General features: G+C 43.4%; 1 protein-coding gene across 1 annotated transcript; it reads right to left on the minus strand.

Annotated features, from left to right (window-relative positions):
• Positions 1 to 13,182: 13,182 nt before the first annotated feature.
• On the minus strand, positions 13,183 to 21,543 carry LOC308464727 (arylacetamide deacetylase-like 4). Its single transcript, XM_080984275.1, has 4 exons — positions 21,222 to 21,543; positions 17,523 to 17,739; positions 16,042 to 16,105; positions 13,183 to 13,984 (listed from the first exon to the last, which is right to left on the minus strand). Exons 1-4 carry the CDS (start codon positions 21,396 to 21,398, stop codon positions 13,210 to 13,212), a joined length of 1,233 nt encoding a protein of 410 aa, XP_080840401.1. The 5' UTR covers positions 21,399 to 21,543; the 3' UTR covers positions 13,183 to 13,209.
• Positions 21,544 to 21,970: the final 427 nt, after the last annotated feature.

A 21,970-nucleotide genomic window follows, 5' to 3' on the forward strand; every position in this document is an offset into this window, starting at 1 on the left:
CTTCTGTCTTTACTATGAGGGAAGGAGTCTCTTGCCTCTTTGTAAACCCATGAGAAGAAGGAAAAACTCAGTTGACACAGAAAGGAGCATTACTCATCCACGTGTAGCATGTGGGTGAATGAGAAGTCCCTGCCTCAGAACACTGGGGCCTGTCAGAGAAGAAGTCTGACCTGTCTCCTCCTGGGCGGCCATCTTGTTCTGGGGTGGCGGAAGCAACAGGCAAAGCCATCACAGCTATGACACACCTCAGAAGGCAGGGATACCTAAGCATGGTTGAGGAGCCCCACTCGTGACACTTGGGGAAGGCAATATGGATTGTTTGCTGGGTCTGGACACTTCCAATAGCGAGCCCTCAGAATCCTGCCCCTCATGTTTGCTGTATCTTGAAGAGCTAAAAATAGGACAGCTCAAGCTGCTGCCAGCCCGAGCCAGGGAAAGAGGTGTGCGGGCGCACAGGGCTGCCGCCACTGCCCCTGTGCGCCTCATTGCCCAGCTCAGGCTGGCATCAGCCACGCCGTACACAGCAGCAGGAGCTAGAACCGCCCGTGTCCAAAAACCCCAAACATCTCCTTTAAAATATAAAAATATGCTTGGATGGGTATGTTGGCCCTAAAAAAGAGATGTCTGGGTTTTCTTGGACATATGGCAACCTTTACCACAGTAGTGGTGGTAGGGAGCATCACTTAAAGACTGCTCAGTGGCCATGACACCAATGTGCCTTCCCTTGCCTTAAAATCACTCACTAGTAGTAAAAGAAGAAACGAGCGGGAAGAGAAATATATATCTTCATTTGAACAAATGAAACGAAACAGAAGCAGCAGACAGCCTAAGTGTGTGGGGCGGGGGGCGGTTCAGGGAAACCAGACTGAAGGTCCCTATCTTCCCACCATTCTCTAAGGCTCCTGTCCTGGGTCCTTATCTGTCCCTCATTCCCTCTACAGCATGTGCCTTTACAGCCTTCTTGACTGTTGAACCCACTATTGGTCTCGTCCACTCACTCTGCCAGAGGGGTTGAGACCCATTGGCTAACCTCACCTGGTTTAGCCTTTTCCCAGGGAGTGGTTGCTGTCACATGCTGACAACTTCTAGAAAACATTGCTGTGCAGGGTAGAGACCTAAAGTGGATAAACTACCCCAGAAGGAGCATGACATGTCCCCACCAGAGGTGTTAACCTTCCCCTAACACCCCATACACCAAATCTTTAGTACTTTATGCATATTTCAAATGAATAAATAAATGACACCCACCAAAGGCCAAAGGAAAAAGCCCAAAGTCTTCCAGGAATCCCACTCCCCACCCCATATTTGAAGTTTCTGTTTCTCAATGTATTTATTTTGCAAGAATAAAATTTTAAAAATTGGTGGCTCTGTTGTTGATTAGACTATGTTATGCCTTGGAATTTCATCAAATTCACAGATTTATTTCATTTTGACTTCAGAGCCACCATGGGCATTTCTGGCTCCCAGTCATAGCTGTCAACTTCTCCCTTTTCTTGCAAGGAATCCTATTCGGAATAAGGGAATTTCCCTTAAAAAGGGGGGAAAGTTGACAGCTATGCTCCCAGTTGCCATGGAAAGAATATGGCATGTCTTCCTGCGGAGATGAAATGCAAAATGTGAAGAGGCCCCAGATTCATCCTGCAAAATGCTGTAGACAATCTCTGAAACCTCCAGTTACAGATCTCCTCACTACGCCCTGTGTCACATAATGCAACTCCTTACGTTGAAGCAACTTCAGTGATTTGTCAACTCACCCTCCCCTCAAACAAAACAGACCTTAAGACACGTGAAGAGACTACAACCCACTTGTTCAGCACCTGTAATCTCCTCCTCCACATGCTTAGTCAATCCTCCTTTTGGCAACAAAATACTTCCTTTTCATGCCCTGAATACTTGGCCTGCGGTACAAGTTGCAAGGGAATCCTTCCCACAAATCCCATCACAGCAACATGGTGGGCCCTCCATGCTGTGCCACTGAGCTACTTCCCAGCTCATCTTGATATTCCATAAGCACAAAAGGCAAAAGCAGAAAGGCAAAACTATTCAGGTTTGAGAGGCTGGAGTCGTTGTGCAAAGGGACCACTCCTTTTTTCTATCTACTGGCATTTTCAGTGTAAGCTGACAAGGAACAAGTGTCCTGCCCAAACCCCTCAACTGCAACCCCTGTCGTTGTGCACCCATGGCTTCCAGCAGCACTAAAGTGACTTCCCGGGAGCGCAAGCCTAGGCAGTGTGTGTGGAGGTCCTGGGCTGCCCAGAAAACAAGATCCACCTCTCAGCCTTGCTCATATGGTCCAAAGAAAAGCAGAGCAATATGTTTGGCACCAGCATAGCAGCAGGAGTGGCTGGAAGGAGGCATACACATAGCTGTCAAGCGTCCCTTATTTGGCGGGACAGTCCCTCATCCCAGCGCCATGTCCTGCTGCTGTCCCGGATTGATAATGTCCTTTAATTTTCCCGCGTTTCAAAAGAGGCAGGGAGGGAGGGAGGCTCCAACTGTGTTGGGGCGTGCGCCCATGCGCACTCCGGGAGCTTGGTGGCAGTGTGACACGTCAGAGAGAGACCTTCTGCCACCCCCTCTCTTTTGCAAGAGGTGAGCGCGGCTCCCCGCCACGTGACCTCGCCTCTGCCCAGACAGGGTCTCTCTCTTCTCTGCTTCTCTTTCTTTAAAATGAAATGAGAGCAGGCTTCCCCGCAAAGGATTAAACCCGCCGCTTTCCCTCCACGCACAAAGCGTAACTTTGGCAACGAGGAGTAGCAGAACTGTTGCTATTAGCTGAGCTCTTTACTTTGGGACCTGTGATCCCTTATTTTGGCTGCTGATCCCTTATTTTCGAGGCTGCTCTTTCAAGGCTGCTCTTTCGAGGATATCCAAATCTGTAAGTTGACAGCTATGGGCATGCAAGATGTACAAAACACTGCAACCTGCTTTGCATTATTGCTGTAACCTCTCTCTAGCACCAGCAAGGCTGGAAGGGAATGTTCCTGACTCTGCTGCCAACCTAGGATTAGCTTTGTCATATCGTATATGACAGATCCTGCCAACCTAGCAGTTCGAAAGCATGTCAAAGTGCAAGTAGATAAATAGGTACCACTTCAGCGGGAAGGTAAATGGCGTTTCCATGCGCTGCTCTGGGTTCGCCAGAAGTAGCTTAGTCATGCTGGCCACATGACCCGGAAGCTGTACGCCGGCTCCCTCGGCCAATAAAGCGAGATGAGCGCCGCAACCCCAGTGTTGGCCACGACTAGACCTAATGGTCAGGGGTCCCTTTACCTTTATATGACAGATCACATTCAAATGTAATTTGCTTCAGCACATGCTGCAGAGGGAAGTGTGGGGCCCATGGGGCTCATCAACCTTGGAAGGTAGCCCATCTCGGAGATGGAAAACTCTGATCTCTCTCCCTTGGCAGGTGCAGAGTCCAGATACCACCAGCAGCTCGAGCAGCTCAATGCTTCATCAACTGCGAGGTGAACCTTCAGATGCTCATTGCCACTGAGGAAGACATTTTTGGTGAATTTTTTACCTCATGTCATCTGATTTTCTTGAAATTTTGTACACTTGTTGAACCATCAGAACTACGTTTAAACCTTAAAAAGTTGCCTTTTTTTAATCCCATCACATTTTTTTTTAGTTTATGAGGGTTTGAAATTGATAATTTGCACTTTGCCAGACTACACAAAACGTCAAAAGCTCAGCAAGCTACCAGTCTGCTTTGGAACACATTTGTAAAAGAAAAGCCTAACTAGTTTTTCAGATACCCTTTAAATGAAAACTTTTTAAAGAAATGCCTGAAGTGGCTTGAAGTCTTGTTTATTCTGTTATATTTTACTCCAGGAAGACCCATTTATCCTAAACAGAACCCAATAAGGCCGACATGTATGTACAATATATAGATATAGATATAGATATAGATATGGAGATAGAGATAGAGATAGAGATAGAGATAGAGATAGAGATAGAGATAGAGATAGATATATTTAATGTGATCCCATTGAGATGGGATGAAATTTTGCAAGAAGCTCTTAGAAATATGAAATAATCAATAAATAAAAAATGGAATTTTTAAAATTATTTTAATTTCTTTAAATCACTTTTAAAAATGTTAAATTATGTAACTTAACTTTCAAATTTGGACCAAGTCCACCATGTGCCATGTCATAGTAATGCCCATGAGGTCCCGAAGAGATTGGTATTTTTAGTTTTGAAATATCTCAATTCTGGGCTGAGCTTTTAAGGTTTTTGTGTAGTCTGGCAAGGACAAAACTGTCAGTTTTTTTAACTTCAAAGCCTCGTAACTCACAAAACGAGCTGGGATTTAAAATAAAAAAATATATCTGGGACCTTCTCTTATTCTACTTTTAGGAAACTGAAAATGAAAGCAATGTAAAAGGGTAAGGTAAAAGTCCCTGGATCGCTGGCCATGGAATGACCCAACTGCATATCCCTGCATTGCAGGGGGTTGGGCTAAATGACCCTCAGGATCCCTTCCAATTCTACAATCCATGATCTTATGCTCAAGATCTCCCAGGGTGCAGTGGCGGAGCAAGCCAATCAGGCGCCTGGGGTGGCACACATGCCTTGCACCCAGGAGCAGCTGCCCATGGGGCAGGGTGGCGCAAGCCGGGTCAGGATGCTCCACAGGGCCTCCAAGGAGTCTGCCTGCCTCCTCCCACTCAGCCGCCCTACAGCTGAGGGGGAGGCGGTGGGTGGACCGTTTGGGGCAGTGTGGAGCCTGTGGGCGCCCAAGCCACCGCATCACTCCCAGGAGAGACGTGTGGCTCAGGTGCACTACCGCCCAGCCACCCTCAGTGGTGACACCCGGAGCGGCCCACCCCCACCTCACCCCCTTTCCTCCGCCCCTGGCAGGGTGTCTCCCAAAAGGCAGAGCAGACCCCAGGCCGCCTGGGTTGTGAGGAGAGCCAGCGACACCAAGGCATCATCGTAGGTGAGAATTGAGTGCCAGCAGTGGGCAGGGTGGGGAGAGGGGATGGGAAGGGAGGCTGCAGGCTGGGGAGGTGCCTGTCCACCCCTTGCCTTTGACACGTGACAGGGTTGGTTTTGGGGGGATTCTGGGGGCGGCGGCGCTGCGGCTCCTCAATGTGGGGTGTGGGAAGAGGGTAGACCAAGTGAAGGGGGTCTGTGATGAGGAAGGATGCCAGCCTCTCTTGACATGCAAAAGGAAGGGTGGGGGAGGGAGGGAGGTTCTGTCCCTTTTGGGAATATTCATCCAAGCGTGGTGGACGTGTGAAAAGATGGAAAAGTTTTGGGATCTAATATATAATGAACTGAAGAAACTTTTAAAGTATACATTCCCTAAAAAACCAGAGGCTTTTTTATTAGGGATAATAGGGGAGGAGGTGAAAAAGGAGGATCGTAAACTATTTCAATATGCCATGGCTGCAGCCAGGATTCTTGTGGCTCAAAAGTGGAAATCACAGGCGATCCCAATGGCAATGGAGTGGCAGACCGAAGTTTTTGAGTATACAGAATTGGCTAAAATGACTTATAAAATTCGAGACCAAAAAGGGACAAAGTTTGAAGAAGAGTGGAGTAAATTTGTTGCATACATAAGAATTAACTGTAGAAGTTTAAAAACTTTAGCAGGGTTAACATAAATCCTGTGATGTGTATAGAGGGTAAATAAGAATCTGCAAGAGAAGATATAAATTAAGAAAACCGAAGCAGGGAAGGAAGGAAGTCTGGGCGTGAACTTACGCAGTGTAAATAAGACGACACAAAATGTTGATTGTAAAAAATTAAGTTTTATTTGTTTGTGAAAAAATCAATAAAAAGCATTTGAAAAAAGGGAATATTCATCCAAGCTACCCTTTAACATAACTTGGGGGGGGGGGGTTAACCTCTGAAATTGTTCGTCTGACCCATCTTTTAGCTCATAGGAGCAACTCTCGGGTATCAGGTTTGTTAGTAGTTTGGATGAGATCTTCTTGCAGTAAAGTAAGTTGCCGGACCCACCACTTAAAACACTCTTGGGAGATACATGAGCGGCCTGGTTAAAAATAATAATAATAATAAAGGGGCTTCCGGAGGCGGCACAAAACGGCAATGGCGGTCCTCTTTGCGCTGTGAAGAGGGGCTCCGCGGAAAAGGGTCGTCCGCTGCGGCAGAGCGGAGACCCGTTAAGAAAACCCACAGGCAGAGTGAGCCTGTGGTCGTGGGACTCGGCGGGCACCAAGAGCGACCCTGGAAACGAAGAAGGAACCCCGTAAGGGGCTCCGGAACGTGAAAGGGGGAGCGGTGCTGTGAGTTCATCGCTCTTTCCGCGGAAGTGAAGCCGCGCGGCTGATGATGATGAGCGCTGACCTTTCTTCTTTGAACATCCGATTTTAAACAACATACTCGTGAGTAAGAACCACAAGATTTGGGGAACTAAATTATTGAATTCGGCTGAAAACGGGAGACGTCAAAAGGAAGTCCGTCTTCCGATGCTGCTTAAAGTTCAAAGCAAAGACCCCGATAAGCGGGAAGCGCTGAAAGGGGGATTTTAAAGGAAGTTGGTTTTTACTGTGCAAATTCTGAACTCGTTATTTAGAAGTAAAAAAGACTATTCTCGTGTAAATTGACTGGACTTGGACTGGGATTGTTCCTTTTCTTGGTGGATTACAAAAATCTTGAGAGACCAGTCTGCGGACTGTCAGGATACAAAAGAACTGTCAATTTGCGGAAACTGTATTTAAAGCTGAATGTGCTACATTTGAGCCTTACTGTGGGATACAAATAAGGAACTGTTGCTTGCACCATTATTGAGACTTTGTTTTTAACTTGGGTAAAGCTCTGCAAGTTTAAAAGGATATTGAAGGTGTTTCCCCTCTTTTTCCTCTTTTTTTTTTGGTCCACTGGGAATTTAATGGCGGAAAGTTTTTCCCTTTCTCTAACTACTGGGGAGCTCCCCCTATAGGACTGTGGAATATTTAGTCTCTGAGAACTGCATATTGTTTTGTTCATCTTCTGCCTGGATGTTTATATTCTGGACTGTTTTTCCCATGGGATTTACAAATTGACCTTGATACATAGACAGCTGTGGAATGAGTGGCGCAGGAAAAACAAGGGCTGCCAAATCAAGAGCAAAACAATCTGAACTGTTGCAAACAACTTTGACTGTGCAGCCACGTAGATCATCTGTCCCTACTGTTTTAAGCTTGCAAGAAGGAGAAGTTAAACAGCCAGCCCCAGGGGATATGGCTTCAGGAGGGCTTGACCCAGTCTCTAAAGAAATTTTGGAACAACTGGCAACTTTAAACAAAAAAGCTGATGAACAGGCGTCAAAATTTGACCAAGTGACAGCCACTATTAACAAATTGACTGAGCAAGTCTCTCAAAATACACAAGTAATTGGGAATATTCAAACAACAACTGCAGAGAATCGTAAACTGGCTGAAGAAGCAAATCAAAAAGCAGAACAAGCCAATAAGAAGGTCGAGGAAGTAAGAAGGGAAGTAAGGCCACTGTGCAGGCAAATCAACGAACAGCAGGCCTATCTGTCTATGGTGGAATTGAAAAATCGGGAAAGCAATCTCAGATTGAGAGCAATACCAGAACTTGAAAAAGAAGATTTGATTGGCTTCTTGACAGCAGAATTATCAAAGTTCTGGGGCATAGAAGAAGATAAGGACTTTAAAATTATCACCGCTTTTAGACTGGGAAGAGTGGTGAGGAAGGATAGATCTAGAGATTGCCTGATCATTTTGAGATCTAGGCAAGAAAGAGATAACATACTAGGCCTACATTTTAAAAATTCACTGGTGATTCAAGGCAAAAAAGCAGAAATCTACAGAGATATACCGAAACAACTTTTGGATCTAAGAACTACATATAAAGATCTAGCAGGATTATTGAGAAACAACACAATTCCCTACAGGTGGGAGTTCCCCCAAGGATTATTTTTTAACTTCAAAGGGAAAAAAGTAAAAATCAGAACAGCAGAGGACCAAGAGAAGTTTTTGAACGACCACGGGGAGGACCTTCGGAAAGGAGTGGCAGGAGCCTGGCCACCACCTTCGCTGGAATCAACACCTGGGCCACCTCCGGGTCTGGACGAAAAGGAAGACGCATCTCTATAGGACTTACAAATTGATTCAGGATGTCTCTGCAGTAACTTAGTTGGAACATTCATGGCGCAAATTCCCCGGAGAAAAGAAGAAGGATCTTTCATATATTGAAAAAAGAACAATTGGACAATTTTTGTTCGCAGGAAACACATGTGACTAGGCTCCATAGGAAAGTGTTAATCAACAAAAGACTAGGCCAAGAATTTATTTCATCAGACAAAGTTAAGAAAAGAGGTGTAGTGATTTATGCAAAGGAGAACCTGTCACCGAAATTTCTCTTTAAAGATGAGCAAGGAAGAATCTTGGCAATTGAAATACAAATACAAGGAGAAAAATTTTTGATAGTAGGAATCTATGCACCAAATGAGGGGAAATCGGAATTTTACAAGAAGCTGCATGAGACAATGCTGGACTATTTAGACTATACCAACATCATCATGATGGGAGATATGAATGGGGTGGTCTCCACCTACATGGACAAGTCACAAAGCCAAAATCTAACTAAAGATGGCAGACTACCTAAAACCTTTTTTGAACTAACTGACAGTATGGACTTGATTGACATTTGGAGGACAAAGAACCCCCTAGGTAAAGAAGGAACATTCTTCTCTGAGGCCCACCTGTCATGGACAAGAATCGACCAAATATGGACAACTAGAGGGCTGGCACCTAAGACTAAAAAAGTGGAAATCTGCCCAAAAACCTGCTCCGACCATAACGCTCTGAAAATGGAATTGAGACTTACTCCAGTCGGTTCCTTCAGATGGAAAATGAATGACACCCTGTTAAGAGATCAGGAGACTGTGAAGAAGGCCCAAAAAACTTTGAAAGACTACTTTGAAATAAATTTGAACACTTCGGTGGAAAAGAGAACAATCTGGGACGCAAGTAAAGCGGTTATGAGAGGGTTTCTGATACAACAGAATACGATTAAGAAAAAACTCTGGAATGGAAAAAAGGATAAGATACTAGAGAAGATAAGAGACGGAGAGAAAAAATTGAGACTAAAACCAAAATCAAAAGAAGTTTTAAGAGAAATTAAATTCCATCAAGCACAATATGCGAAATTGATAAATCAAGAAGTTGAATGGAAAATCAAACAAATGAAACAAAGATCATTTGAATCGGCGAATAAATGTGGAAAGCTGCTAGCATGGCAGTTGAAAAAGAGACAAAAATTGAACTTTGTTACCAATCTGGAGGTGGAAGGGAGAAATATTCAGAAACCAGAAGAAATTAGAAAGTGTTTCCAGAGATATTTCAAAAAACTGTTCACGCAAGGGCCTCAGGAAGAGACTGAGATAGACCAATTTCTAAAAATTAATGGATTACAAAAACTATCTCAAGAGAAGAGAACAATCCTGAAATACAGAATAACACAACAGGAAATTGAGGGCGCCATTCAGAATATGCAACTAGGTAAATCTCCAGGCCCAGATGGACTTACCTCCAAGTATTATAAGATATTAAAAGACTTTTTGATTCAACCATTAATGGAGGTATGTAACCAGATCATGGAGGGGAAAAAGGCACCAGAATCGTGGAAAGAAGCTTTCATCACATTGATACCCAAACTGGAATCTGATAAGACCCAACTTAAGAACTACCGTCCCATCTCACTCCTTAATGTGGATTATAAAATTTTTGCTGACATTTTGGCAAACAGATTTAAAAAAGTGTTAAACGAAGTAATTCATAAAGACCAGGCAGGCTTTCTCTCAGGTAGACACTTGTTTGATAATACCAGGAATATTATTGACATTTTGGAATTATTGCAGACCAATATCAACACGAAAGCAGTTTTAATTTTTATAGACGCAGAGAAGGCCTTTGACAACATTTCTTGGAAGTTCATGAAGAAAAATTTGGAAGGGATGGGAGTGGGACGGGCGTTTCAAAATAGTATAGAAGCAATCTATTCAGAGCAAAAGGCCAAACTGATAGTGAACAATGTGGTGACAGAAGAGTTCAAAATTGAAAAAGGGACACGACAGGGGTGTCCTCTGTCCCCTCTGTTTTTTATTTCAGTCCTGGAGGTGTTTCTGAATTTGATTAGGGAGGACCGGTTGGTGCAAGGAATACAGGTCGGAGTGAAACAATACAAACTGAAAGCTTTTGCAGATGACTTGGTTTTAACATTACAGGAGCCAGAATCTAGTACAAAAAGAGCTTTAGAACTAATTTATGAGTTTGGTCGGGTGGCGGGATTTAAGTTGAATAAGCAAAAAACCAAGGTTTTGGGAAAAAATCTGACACCTTCAGAAATAGATGGGTTTCAGAAGGAGACAGAGTTAAATGTGGTTAAAAAAGTGAAATACCTAGGGGTCAATTTGTCTACTAAAAATTTGAACTTATTTAAAGATAATTATGAAAAATGTTGGTCAGAAATCAAAAAGGACTTAGAAACCTGGTCAAGACTAAAACTTTCCTTGTTGGGACGAATTGCAGCTGTAAAGATGAATGTACTGCCAAAGATGTTGTTTCTGTTTCAAACCCTACAGATCGTGGACAGAGTGGAATGTTTTGGAAAGTGGCAGAAAGATATCTTGACGTTTGTCTGGCAGGGCAAAAAGCCCAGGATAAAATTTAAAATATTAACTGATGCAAAAGAAAGAGGGGGATTTGCCCTGCCGGACTTAAGGTTATATTATGAAGCTGCATCTTTCTGCTGGATGAAAGATTGGTTTTTACTAGAAAACGCTGATGTCCTAGATCTGGAAGGGTTCAACAATGCTTTTGGATGGCATGCATACTTGTGGTACGACAAGGCAAAAGTTCACAAAATGTTTAAAAACCATATTGTCAGAAAAGCTTTATTTACTGTCTGGACTAAATACAAGGACTTGTTAGAAAACAAGACCCCGAGGTGGTTATCACCAATAGAGGCTAAGGCCCGAAAAAGACTTAATATGGAGGTTGGTTGGCCAAAATACTGGGAGATAATAGATAAAATTGGAGATAATTGGAGGCTGCAGAGCCTAGATAAATTAAAAAACAAGGTGCAAGACTGGTTACATTATGCTCAAATTCAAGAGGTCTTTAAAATGGATAAAAAAATAGGTTTCCAGGTGGAAAAATCGAAGTTAGAGACAGAATTACTTGAACCAAAGACCAAGGTTCTCTCAAGAATGTATAACTTGCTGCTCAAATGGAATACCCAGGATGAGACAGTTAAATCAGCCATGATAAAATGGGCGCAGGATATCGGGTATAACATCATGTTTGAGGACTGGGAAAGGTTATGGACCACCGGTATGAAATTCACGGCATGTAATGCCCTGAAAGAAAATATTATGAAAATGATATATAGGTGGTACATGACCCCAGTCAAGCTTGCAAAGATATATCACCTGTCTGATAACAAATGTTGGAAATGTAAGGAGGCTGAAGGGACATTCTTTCACCTCTGGTGGACTTGCCCGAAAGTGAAGGCCTTCTGGGAAATGATTTACAATGAGCTAAAAAAGGTATTTAAGTATACCTTACCCAAGAAACCAGAGGCCTTTCTTCTGGGCATTGTTGGCCAGAAAGTGTTAAAGAAGGATAGAACTTTCTTTATGTATGCAACTACAGCAGCAAGAATTCTTATCGCCAAACATTGGAAGACACAAGATTTACCCACGGTGGAAGAGTGGCAGATGCAATTGATGGACTATATGGAACTGGCTGAAATGACTGGCAGAATCCGAGATCTGGGAGAAGAAACAATGGAGGAGGACTGGAAAAAATTTAAGGACTATCTACAAAAACATCATAAGCTATATGAATGTTAAGAATTTGCATGGCTGGGAAAGTCTAGCTTCAGCAATAAAATTTGATGATTTGGGAAACTAAGTTATAACTACGAAAGGACCAAAACCTAAAGTAACTTTTATGCCTATTTTAGGATAAAAGTAATTTGATAATAAGTATTTTAAATTTAAAGTATAATTATTTGAAATTACAAAAAACGCATGAAACAAGGTAACAATTTGCTGATATCTTTATTGTAAAGAATGCAGGGTGAGGGAGATGTGGGGAAGTCCGGTTGGTTATGAAAAAATGTTCTGGAAAGATGAATTTTTTTTATTTTCTTTTTCCTTTTTTTGTTCTGTTGCTTCTGTTACTTATCTGACTATATATTTGTACCTGGAAAAAAAGCAATAAAAAATATTATTTTTTAAAAAAAATTAATAATAATAATGCGGTGCCCTGCTAGGTTGGAGAATGGATAGTTCCATGGAGTGTCATCAATGCTTTTCTTCAAGAAAAAAATGTGCAGGTAATGTGTACACCCTTAAGTACTCCCAGGAAAAAAGCACTGATTGTCATGAAGTAACTTTGCACAGATAGATATGGTGTTCTGTTTTGACATCAGTCTGTTATTTTGTGTGTTTTTAAAATACCGTGGCACCTCAGGTTACATACGCTTCAGGTTACATACGCTTCAGGTTACACACTTTGCTAACCCAGAAATAGTGCTTCAGGTTAAGAACTTTGCTTCAGGATAAGAACAGAAATCAGGCTCCGGCGGCGCAGCAGCAGCAGCAGGAGGCCCCATTAGCTAAAGTGGTGCTTCGGTTTAAGAACAGTTTCAGGTTAAGAACGGACCTCCGGAACGAATTAAGTATTTAACCTGAGGTACCACTGTATAAGATAAATTAGATGTCACAAGCATGATGTCTCCTCAGTCTCTAAAATGTTCCAATTATTTTGGCACTACAGCTATTCATTGGAATTAGCAAACACAACAGGCAATGTTGGTGACCCATTTGGACGGTTTTAACGGAGGATTGGGCCAATTCATAGAGGAGGCCATGGGTATGTTTCCCCTCCACTACTGCATGCAGTATTAATGCTATTTGCTAGGAATTACAAGCAGGGAAACTTCTCTTGCCCCCAGGTCCTGTTTGTGGGCATCTCAGGAGGCACCTGCTTGGTCTCTGTGAGAGTAGGATTATGGACAAAGTGGGGCAATGGCCTGGTCCAACAGAGCTTTGCTTATGTACTTACAAACACAATGGTGATTTTAATAAATTAGCCTGACAAAACCTTGGACCTGAGTTTTTCTTTTAACTTAAGGATTGGCACAATGAGGAACAAAATTTCCCTCCACAGAAGCAGAAGACAGCCATTGGAAGACAAAGAAGGTCATTCATTTCTATAAATCTTTTAAGAACTGTATTACACTCTGCAAACATTTCTGTGTGCTCGGGAATTCAAGTGGCCCCCAACCAGCAAAGGCCATTATTCCGTGGAATCCATCTTGAACATGATACCATGTCACTGGCACACCATTGTCCTCTAGCCGCTTCTTGTACAACAGCCCATCGTCCCGGCATCCATCATATTCACAGGTTAGAATGAAAGTCTCCGGGAGCTGGCGGATTATGTCATCCTCTGCTAGAAGGGGGGCAAACATTGTCTCAGTACCTCTTTTAACTTGTTCATAAAGTTCTTCTGAAAATGGAGCAGGTTCTACAGGAACATAGCCCCTAGCTTTAAATTCTTCCGGAATGTTATCAGCATTGATCCATTTTTGGTATTTCTCTCTCAAATCAGGAGGGACATGGGTGCCTTTCAGAACTCCATCTACATTCATTGTCTTCCCAGTGAGATATGTCAAACCAAGACTGACAGCTCTTTTCCGGAACAAGGGAGGAATTGAATGGTTTTGCTGATAGGATGGCAGATTGAAGTCCATTCCTTGGAGGAATGGGTAAATGAGGACCTGAGCTCGCACTCTTGGGAGGTCCTCTCTGGTCACCAGTTCTTGGCAAATGGCTGCAGTAAAAGTGCCTCCAATACTCTCCCCAGCAATGGCAATGTGGCTGGCGTCCACTCCATATTCCTTTGCATTTTTCATAAAGTATATTACAGCAGTTAAACAGTCCAGTACAGGGACTGGATACGGATGCTCAGGAGCTAAACGAAACCTAAAGAGAAGGCAAGATGTCATCAGCATTCATCATGTTAAGTCATGGGTGAACATATCAGACGACACAGCGATTCTTCCAAAGCAGCTCTTTATTTGTAAGGTGGAACAGAACTGAACTGAGGAGCTCGGTCAGCCTGCTTATATAGAGCTCCACTAGAATGCAACAGTAACCATTTTCTGTAACTAGCCAATCACTGAATGTCACTTTCAATCCTTCATTTGCATACAAACTATCCAATCACTGAACGTCACTTTCGATCCTTCATTTGCATAACTATCTACAGTATCCCCCTGCTGGCCCAGGGTGAGAACTTCAGTACATAACACATCATACACTTTGCAGCATTTTCCTGCAATGGCATATTGCAAGGGTGGCACCCCTAGGGCCACATTCCTTTCTATGCAACCTTCCTGGGGGCCACATGTCAGCTGTGGGCGGACCAGAGAGCAAAATGGAAAGCAAATGCGAACTTTCCCACTGGACAAGTAGGTTGGTTCCTACACACAGCCACACACCTTTCTCTACCCTCCAACCAAGCAAGCAAGACACATTCACACCAGTCAGATGCCACTCAAGGATGGTGCAATAGAGGGGCAATGGTGCAGGGGTGGGGTCTGGGGTCAGAGGGGAAATGAAGTGGCCCAGAGTGCAACATTCAGCCCCTGTGGCTGATGCTCTGCACCCAAATATAATGCTAGTTCAGCATCCCATTCTCAGTGGCCGCTGGTCAAATCTGATTCCGACCATAGAGGCAGACTATAGCCAGCATAGCTAGGAGCCACTGGTAGCCTTATACTCTGCCCAATTATTTAATCCCTTTTCAAAGCCATCCACATTGGAAGCTATCTCTGCTTTCTGTGGGAATTAGTTCCATAGTTTAACTTTGCACTGTATGGATAAGTACTTTCTTTTATCTGAATCTTCTAGCATTCAGCTTCATTGAATGTCCACATGTTCTAGAGTTCAGAGAGAGCGACAAACACATTTCCCCAGGCCACTTTCCACATGACATGCCTAATATAACCAACTTCTATATTTTGAATGTTTCCTTGATTTCCTTTTCCATCTCAGGAAAACAACCCCAGTTCTGAATCACCTCCAGTATGTCCCACCATGCCTTCCTGAGATCAGTGCTTCCCACTCTTTCTGCCCACTTTAAACCATATGGCCTTAAAGCCAAGAACTCCAGTTCACCCACCTTGGCCAGGAGGCTTCAGATCATGCACCAAAGGTGCATTAAGGCAGTGAGGGCAGCCATTGGGAGAGATGATGTCCATTACTGTCGGGAAGGCTTGCCTTGTAAAGGGCTCTGAAGCCCTGGCAAATGACACTTCTCCCATTGCCCAATGTACCACTGCTCTCATTGGATGGTAAGTGTGGCTGACGGGACAGTTGGGAACAGCTTGAGCTTATTTGCCGGAGAGAAGTTCACCTTAACTCCAGCTGCACTTTCCCTCTCAACCGCAGGGCCATTTTGCCTTAGGAGAAGAATCCTAATGGCTTTTTATGGGTTGATGTGGTGCTTTTCTGTAAAAGTAGTTTAATGGCCTGATCCAGCAGAGCTCTTCTTATCATTAAAGCCAGAGGGATTGGGTCCAAAGGCATAAAAATCAAAATACAAAGGTGAACACCCATTCTAAAGGTTGGCAAATTCACTATGTTGGCAAAATCAGCTTTTTTCTGGGCTCATGTGGAAGGGTTAAAAAGTGAGGGGAAATACCGTATTTTTCGCCCTATAGGACGCACTTTTCCCCCTCCAAAAATGAAGGGGAAATCTGTGTGCGTCCTATGGGGCGAATGCAGGCTTTCGCTGAAGCTTGGAGAGCGAGAGGGGTCGGTGTGCACCGACCCCTCTCGCTCTCCAGGCTTCAGGAAGCTATCAGCAAGCCTGGGGAGCCCGCGGGAGTTCCCGCAGGGCTCCCTAGGCTGCGGATAGCAGCCTGCTGCCCGGAGCGCGGGGTGCGCTGAAGCCGCGGCTGGGGGGGGGATAATTTTTTTCTTTATTCCCCCCCTCCCCAAAACTTTTCTGCTACAACAAGCAAGAAGATACTTACTCAGCACACATAACCACTGATTCAGTTTGGTGGGCAATGGAACGGCAGATCATTTCAGAGGTTCCTAGGGGGAAAAAACACATCACACACTGCCTGCTGTGAGCAATTATTTGTTATGCTCCATTACACATTTCCTTGGTCGTTCACATTGAAAGCACTGTGAGTTGAATCCACTGTGAGTTAGTCCTACTGAAAGTAAACCTGTTGAAATTAACAGATATGACCAATGCTTTTCCCCCCAGGGGGTACACAAGGGTATGCAGTACCGGCACCTCTTTGTTGTTGTTGTTTAAAAGTGTGGCATTTACCTTAACAACTTCATGCTGAGTACTGGCACCTCTTTTTCTAGAAAAAAAGGACTGGATATGACTAATATTGCTGTGTCATAAATGTCTGTTTTTAATGTCCATGGAGGCACAGGTCAATTCTGCGTCCAGGGCAACTGTTTACCAGCTCCATCTGGAATGCAGGCTGAGACCCTACCTGCCCGCAGACTGTCTCGCCAGAGTGGTGCATGCTCTAGTTATCTCCTGCTTGGACTACGGCAATGCGCTCTACGTGGGGCTACCTTTCAAGGTGACCCGGAAACTACAACTAATCCAGAATGCGGCCACTAGACTGGTGACTGGGAGCAGCCGCCAAGACCACATAGCACCGGTCTTGAAAGACCTACATTGACTCCCAGTACGTTTCCGAGCACAATTCAAAGTGTTGGTGTTGACCTTTAAAGCCCTAAACGGCCTCCGTCCAGTATACCTGAAGGAGCGTCTCCACCCCCATTGTTCTGCCCCAACACTGAGGTCCAGCGCCGAGGGCCTTCTTGCAGTTCCCTCACTGCAAGAAGTGAAGTTACAGGGAACCAGGCAGCGGGCCTTCTCCGTAGTAGTGCCCACCCTACCATATTTTTTGGAGGCATCTGAAGGCAGCCCTGTTTAGGGAAGCTTTTAATATCTGAAGGACTATTGTATTTTAATATTTTATTGGAAGCTGCCCAGAGTAGCTAAGGAAACCCAGCCAGATGGGCGGGGTATAAATTTATTATTATTATTATTATTATTATTATTATTATTATTATTATTATTTCACAAAATATATATGCTACTTGATTGTAGAAAACAACAACAACAACCATGTATACGCTGCACAAATCACCCCCACCCCACCCTCGTCCACGGCAAGGATCTTTACATTAAATTACGATGACAAATTCTCTTCTAACAATACAGTGGAACCTCTACTAGCGACCACAGTCCGTTCCGGAGGCCCGTCCTTATGGCGAAACGGGTCGCTGGGAGAGGCGCCATTGTGCGCAGGCACGGACAACAATTGCCCGCTTCTGTGCAGGCGCGAACGGCAGCAAACCCGCCCGTTACTTCCAGGTTTGTCGTGGTCGCAACTTAGAACATCCGCAAGTGGTGGCGGTTGTAAATAGAGGTTCTACTGTACAGTTAACCATTTCAAACACATTTCACAGAACTTACGGATGCTTCCAAACACCCCAGCACCTCCATGAAGATAGATGATTCCTCTCCTGTTCCCAGCAGGCGATGTCTTGGGCCAGTACACCCTCACAGGCACCCCATCAAAAACCAGGTCCTTTATGATCAGTTTGGAGTCCTTCATTATCGGAATGAATAGGCACATGGCCCTGATTATGGAATATCTATGGCAGATGCCCATTTTTTCCAGAATTCCTACCTGTTTAAAACAAAACATTTAGCATGCATAATTAGCATTAGATATTTTTCCACTTACAATTTTTTAATACTTAAAAAAGTATTTTGGGACCGTCTAATCTAGCCTTTAGAAATGATCATGACCAGTACTTTGACACAGGGTGAGATACCTGACACTTGGAAGACCATTCCCTGCTGAAAGGCCCATTTCCCCTTGGCCTAGGGGGCAGGGACCAGACTCACCTTGAACAGCTAAAAGGGGATGCTGGGAGGCCAGAGGGGCATTGATGGAACAACTCTTGGGATGTGGCAACTGGCTAAAAAGTTTTAAAATCTTTAATTTTAGTTCCCCTGTTTTGTTTTTGTTGCGCTGGGGTTGGTTAAATGTCTTGTTGGGATTGGCAGCTGTTTTAATTTGGGTATTATTATTATTATTATTATTATTATTATATATTGATTTATAGGTTTATTTTAGTCTGTATAAGATATTCTGTTTGTTAATGTTTGATGTTTTATTATGCTTATATATGCTGTAAGCCACCCAGAGTGGCTGGGTAAACCCAACCAGATGGGCGAGATATAAATAATAAAATTATTATGAGTATGCCAATATCACATTGATAGCAAAACAAGATCATGACCCAGCCCAAGTCAATAATTATAGACCTATTACTTTGCTTAATTGTAATTATAAATGGTTTGCGGCAATATTAGCAAGAAGACTCAAACAAGTGTTAGGAAACTTAATACATGAAGACTAGACAGCATTTCTGCCAATGAGGCAGTTAAAAGATAATGTTGCAATTGTATTAAATGCTACTGAATATTTTGAAAAAAGAAAAGATTAGCAATTACCCATGATTTTTCTAGATGCAGAGAAAGCGTTTGATAATTCACTGGGAACAATTTTTTACTTTTTGAATGTTGTCTAGATTTCTACAACTGATTTAGGGTATTTTTGCACTGCTAAATCAGGAAATGGCATCCGTTTCTCTTCATCAGGTCAGGTTTACTGTAAACTGAATGGTGGGCATTGATAAAGGTAAGTACACGTAAATTGCATGTTGCTTCACCATTTTTCAAACTTCAGGGCTGGAACTTCAGTTTCTTGGAACTCCTGGAATGCTCAGCGGCAGGGAGGTCTCTCTTCAGAGTCCAACAGTAGTCAGCCATCATGACTGCGTCCCAGCGACCCTGATACCTGGTCTCCATCTCTTTCATGTCCTGATGGAATCTCTCCCCCTGCTCGTCACTCATTGAACCCAGTTTCTGAGGAAACCGGTCCATATGTGAAAATAGGTAGTGCATCTTGATGCTCATGTTGCAGCCCAGGTTTCTGAAAGCAGTCAGCATGTTGTTGACAAGTTCTGCGTAGTTTCTGGCCTTATTGTTGCCAAGAAAGTTCTTCACTACCAGAACAAATGCCTTCCACGCTTCCAGTTCCACTTCGTTCATTGACTTTCCGAACTCTGGATCTCTGATGAGCTGACGGATCTGAGGACCGTCAAGGATGCCAGCTTTCAACTTCTCCATGGTCAATCCTGAAAAAGCCTGGCACAAGTAAGTGAAGCTGTCACCATCCTTGTCCAGAACCTTGGTGAACTGCTTGATTAAGCCAAGCTTGATGTGCAGCGGTGGGAAGAGTATTCTGTCTCTGTCCACCAGAGGGTCATTGATGACGTTCCTTTTTTTGTAAGGCACCAATTCCTCCCGCACAGGCCAGTCCTTCTTTGTGTAATGCTGAGCACAGTCCCTACTTTCCCACATGCACAGAAAACATGGGTACTTGGTGAAGCCAGACTGTTGTCCCAACAAAAAGTTCACCATCTTCAGGTCAACACAAATAAACCACTTATGCTGATCATAACCAATTTTCTCCAGCACATACTTCACCGCTTCATAGTTCTCCTTCAGTGTATTCGAGTGAGCCAGGGGTATAGAGGCAAACTGGTTGCCGTTGTGTAGCAGAACACATTTCAGTGATCGCTTGCTGCTGTCAATGAACAGTCTCCAATCTTTGGGTTCATACTGTGGCACTCCAAGCTTGAGCAGAAGCTGCGCAATATCTGCACAGTACACCAAGTCCTTCTCTTCCGAGAAAAAACGGAGGTACTCTTGATGCCTGTTGCGGAAGAAGCTGATGCAAGCACTGTCAGAGAGGAGGTTTTTTTCCTTCAATCAGGATGCCAACAGTTCAGCAGAGTCCTTTGACAAGCTGAGGTCGCAAACTAGATCATTCAACTCCTTTTGGGGAAATGGATGTGGCGCATCATCTTCAAGAACCACTTCTTCTTTATGTCCTTCAACACTGGAGGCATCTTCGTCACTAATGTCAGGAAGTTCTCCGAAGATAGGAAGTGGAATTTCATCGCAATGAGCTACAGGATGACGTGCTGATTGAAGATCAGGATACTTGAGGCTGCTCCGGTTCTTTCTGTTGATCCCAGCCACACCAATTTATGGAAGATTTCGAGGTTTTATGACTTCAAACAGATCCCTTTTCGACATAATCACCCAGAACTATCGGACCTGAATACTTCTTGTCATTAAAAGAATCATTTCCAATCAAAACAATTATTCGACATGGCATTTCACCCCCACCAACTTCTTCTAAAATGCTCCACACAAGCGTACATGTGAACAAAAAGGTAAAAAAATGACATGTGGCCATAGCTCAAAAACTTGACCTGATTGAGCAAAACCAATGTGATTTTTGGATTCAGCGCATCAGATTCGTCCTAAATCAACTGAAAAAACACAGACAACAAATTTGTTGTTGACCAGTGTAATGCTTCTTGGAGTTGGGGGAGGGAATTACTAGATAAAATGGGGTTCAGGGAGAAATTTGTGAGAGGAATAAATACATTATATACAGAGCGATTTGCAAACAGTAAACAGAATTTTATAGTAAAAATGCATTATTGGCAAGGAAACAAGAGAAGGTTGTCTACTTTCACCATTATTGTTTATTTTGGTTTTAGAAGTGTTGTGTGGGGATATTAGAGAAAATGATATACGAAGCCCCCAAGTGAGTCTTCAAACTTACGAACTGAGGGCATTTGCGGATGATGTGGTATTGTTCATGGAAAACCTGATGAAAAACGTGGTTAAGGTACTGGAAGCAATAAAGCAGCTTGGTGATTTTCTTTTATAAGAGAAAGAAAGTAGTGGGCAGCAGAGTGCAGGAGATAAAAAATTTTTGACCAGATATCAAAATTTACTTGAACAGAAATCACTTTTATGATTATCTCCTATTGAAGCCAGTGCACTAAGGAAATTAAACATTCAAGAGAATTGGGGTACTTACCGTGTTTTTCTGGTAATGCATGTAAAATGAAAAAGTTAGAAGAAATTAAAGAATGGGTATCAGATTGGTTTCAATATTTTCAAATTAATGAGCATTTTTTAAAAGAATTATTCTAAATTATTTTATTGACTCTAAAGGGTTGCAGCCCCTTTCATAGAGGTGTCTTCATCCCCATGATATATGTAAAATATACTTACTAGTGCCAATCCATATCCCACTGCGAAATCGTAAAGCAGTATTATTAGGCGATAGGACAGTCCTCGAGGCAGGTGGGTCCTGGTAAGACGATAAGAAACTCCCCACACTAACAGCAAGAAATGAATGAAAATAGTTGTATATAATATCAGCATCCACAGAGTTTCACCAAACGCCATTTCCCTTAAACTCAGAGGCACAGAGACAAGGACCTCGCCTTGGCCAATGCTGGTGGCTTTTATAGGAGAACAATCTATGCCATGTGGAAAAGAAGAGCCTAGGCCAACCCATATAATTCTCAGTTGAGAAGAAAAGAAATAGTTTAATAATCCAGTAAGACATTGCAGCTATTCTGGACTCCTGAAAAACACTGTTGTTCCTCGCACAGGGTGTGGATACGCATTGGTGGGTGTGAATTTGCCTATCTTCTCCTCCCAAGGGAAGGCGTGCATAGGAGTTTGCCTGCCCTCCCACACAAAATCATTGTGCCTCTTCCCTCCCTGAGGAGTTTATCAGGGGTAATTAAAAGGGACTGCACATCAATGCAGGTGGAGCTGGCTTGCACTGCAATGGCATCCTCCCAACAGGAGGGTCACTGCAACTTTCCAGAACAGTGTGGTGAGGAAATAGGTTTGGCGCTGTGCAGGCTGACCAATGGGAGCCAATTCCACCCAGTCTATTGCTCATATAACTCCACTTTTCATTTATAAAGTCCATTTATTTATTTATTTATAAAAGCTTCCTCTGCTTC

The sequence above is a fragment of the Podarcis pityusensis genome (assembly GCF_964106645.2).
Source record: "Podarcis pityusensis genome assembly, chromosome: 16".
In the NCBI taxonomy this organism is placed as follows: Eukaryota; Metazoa; Chordata; class Lepidosauria; order Squamata; family Lacertidae; genus Podarcis; species Podarcis pityusensis.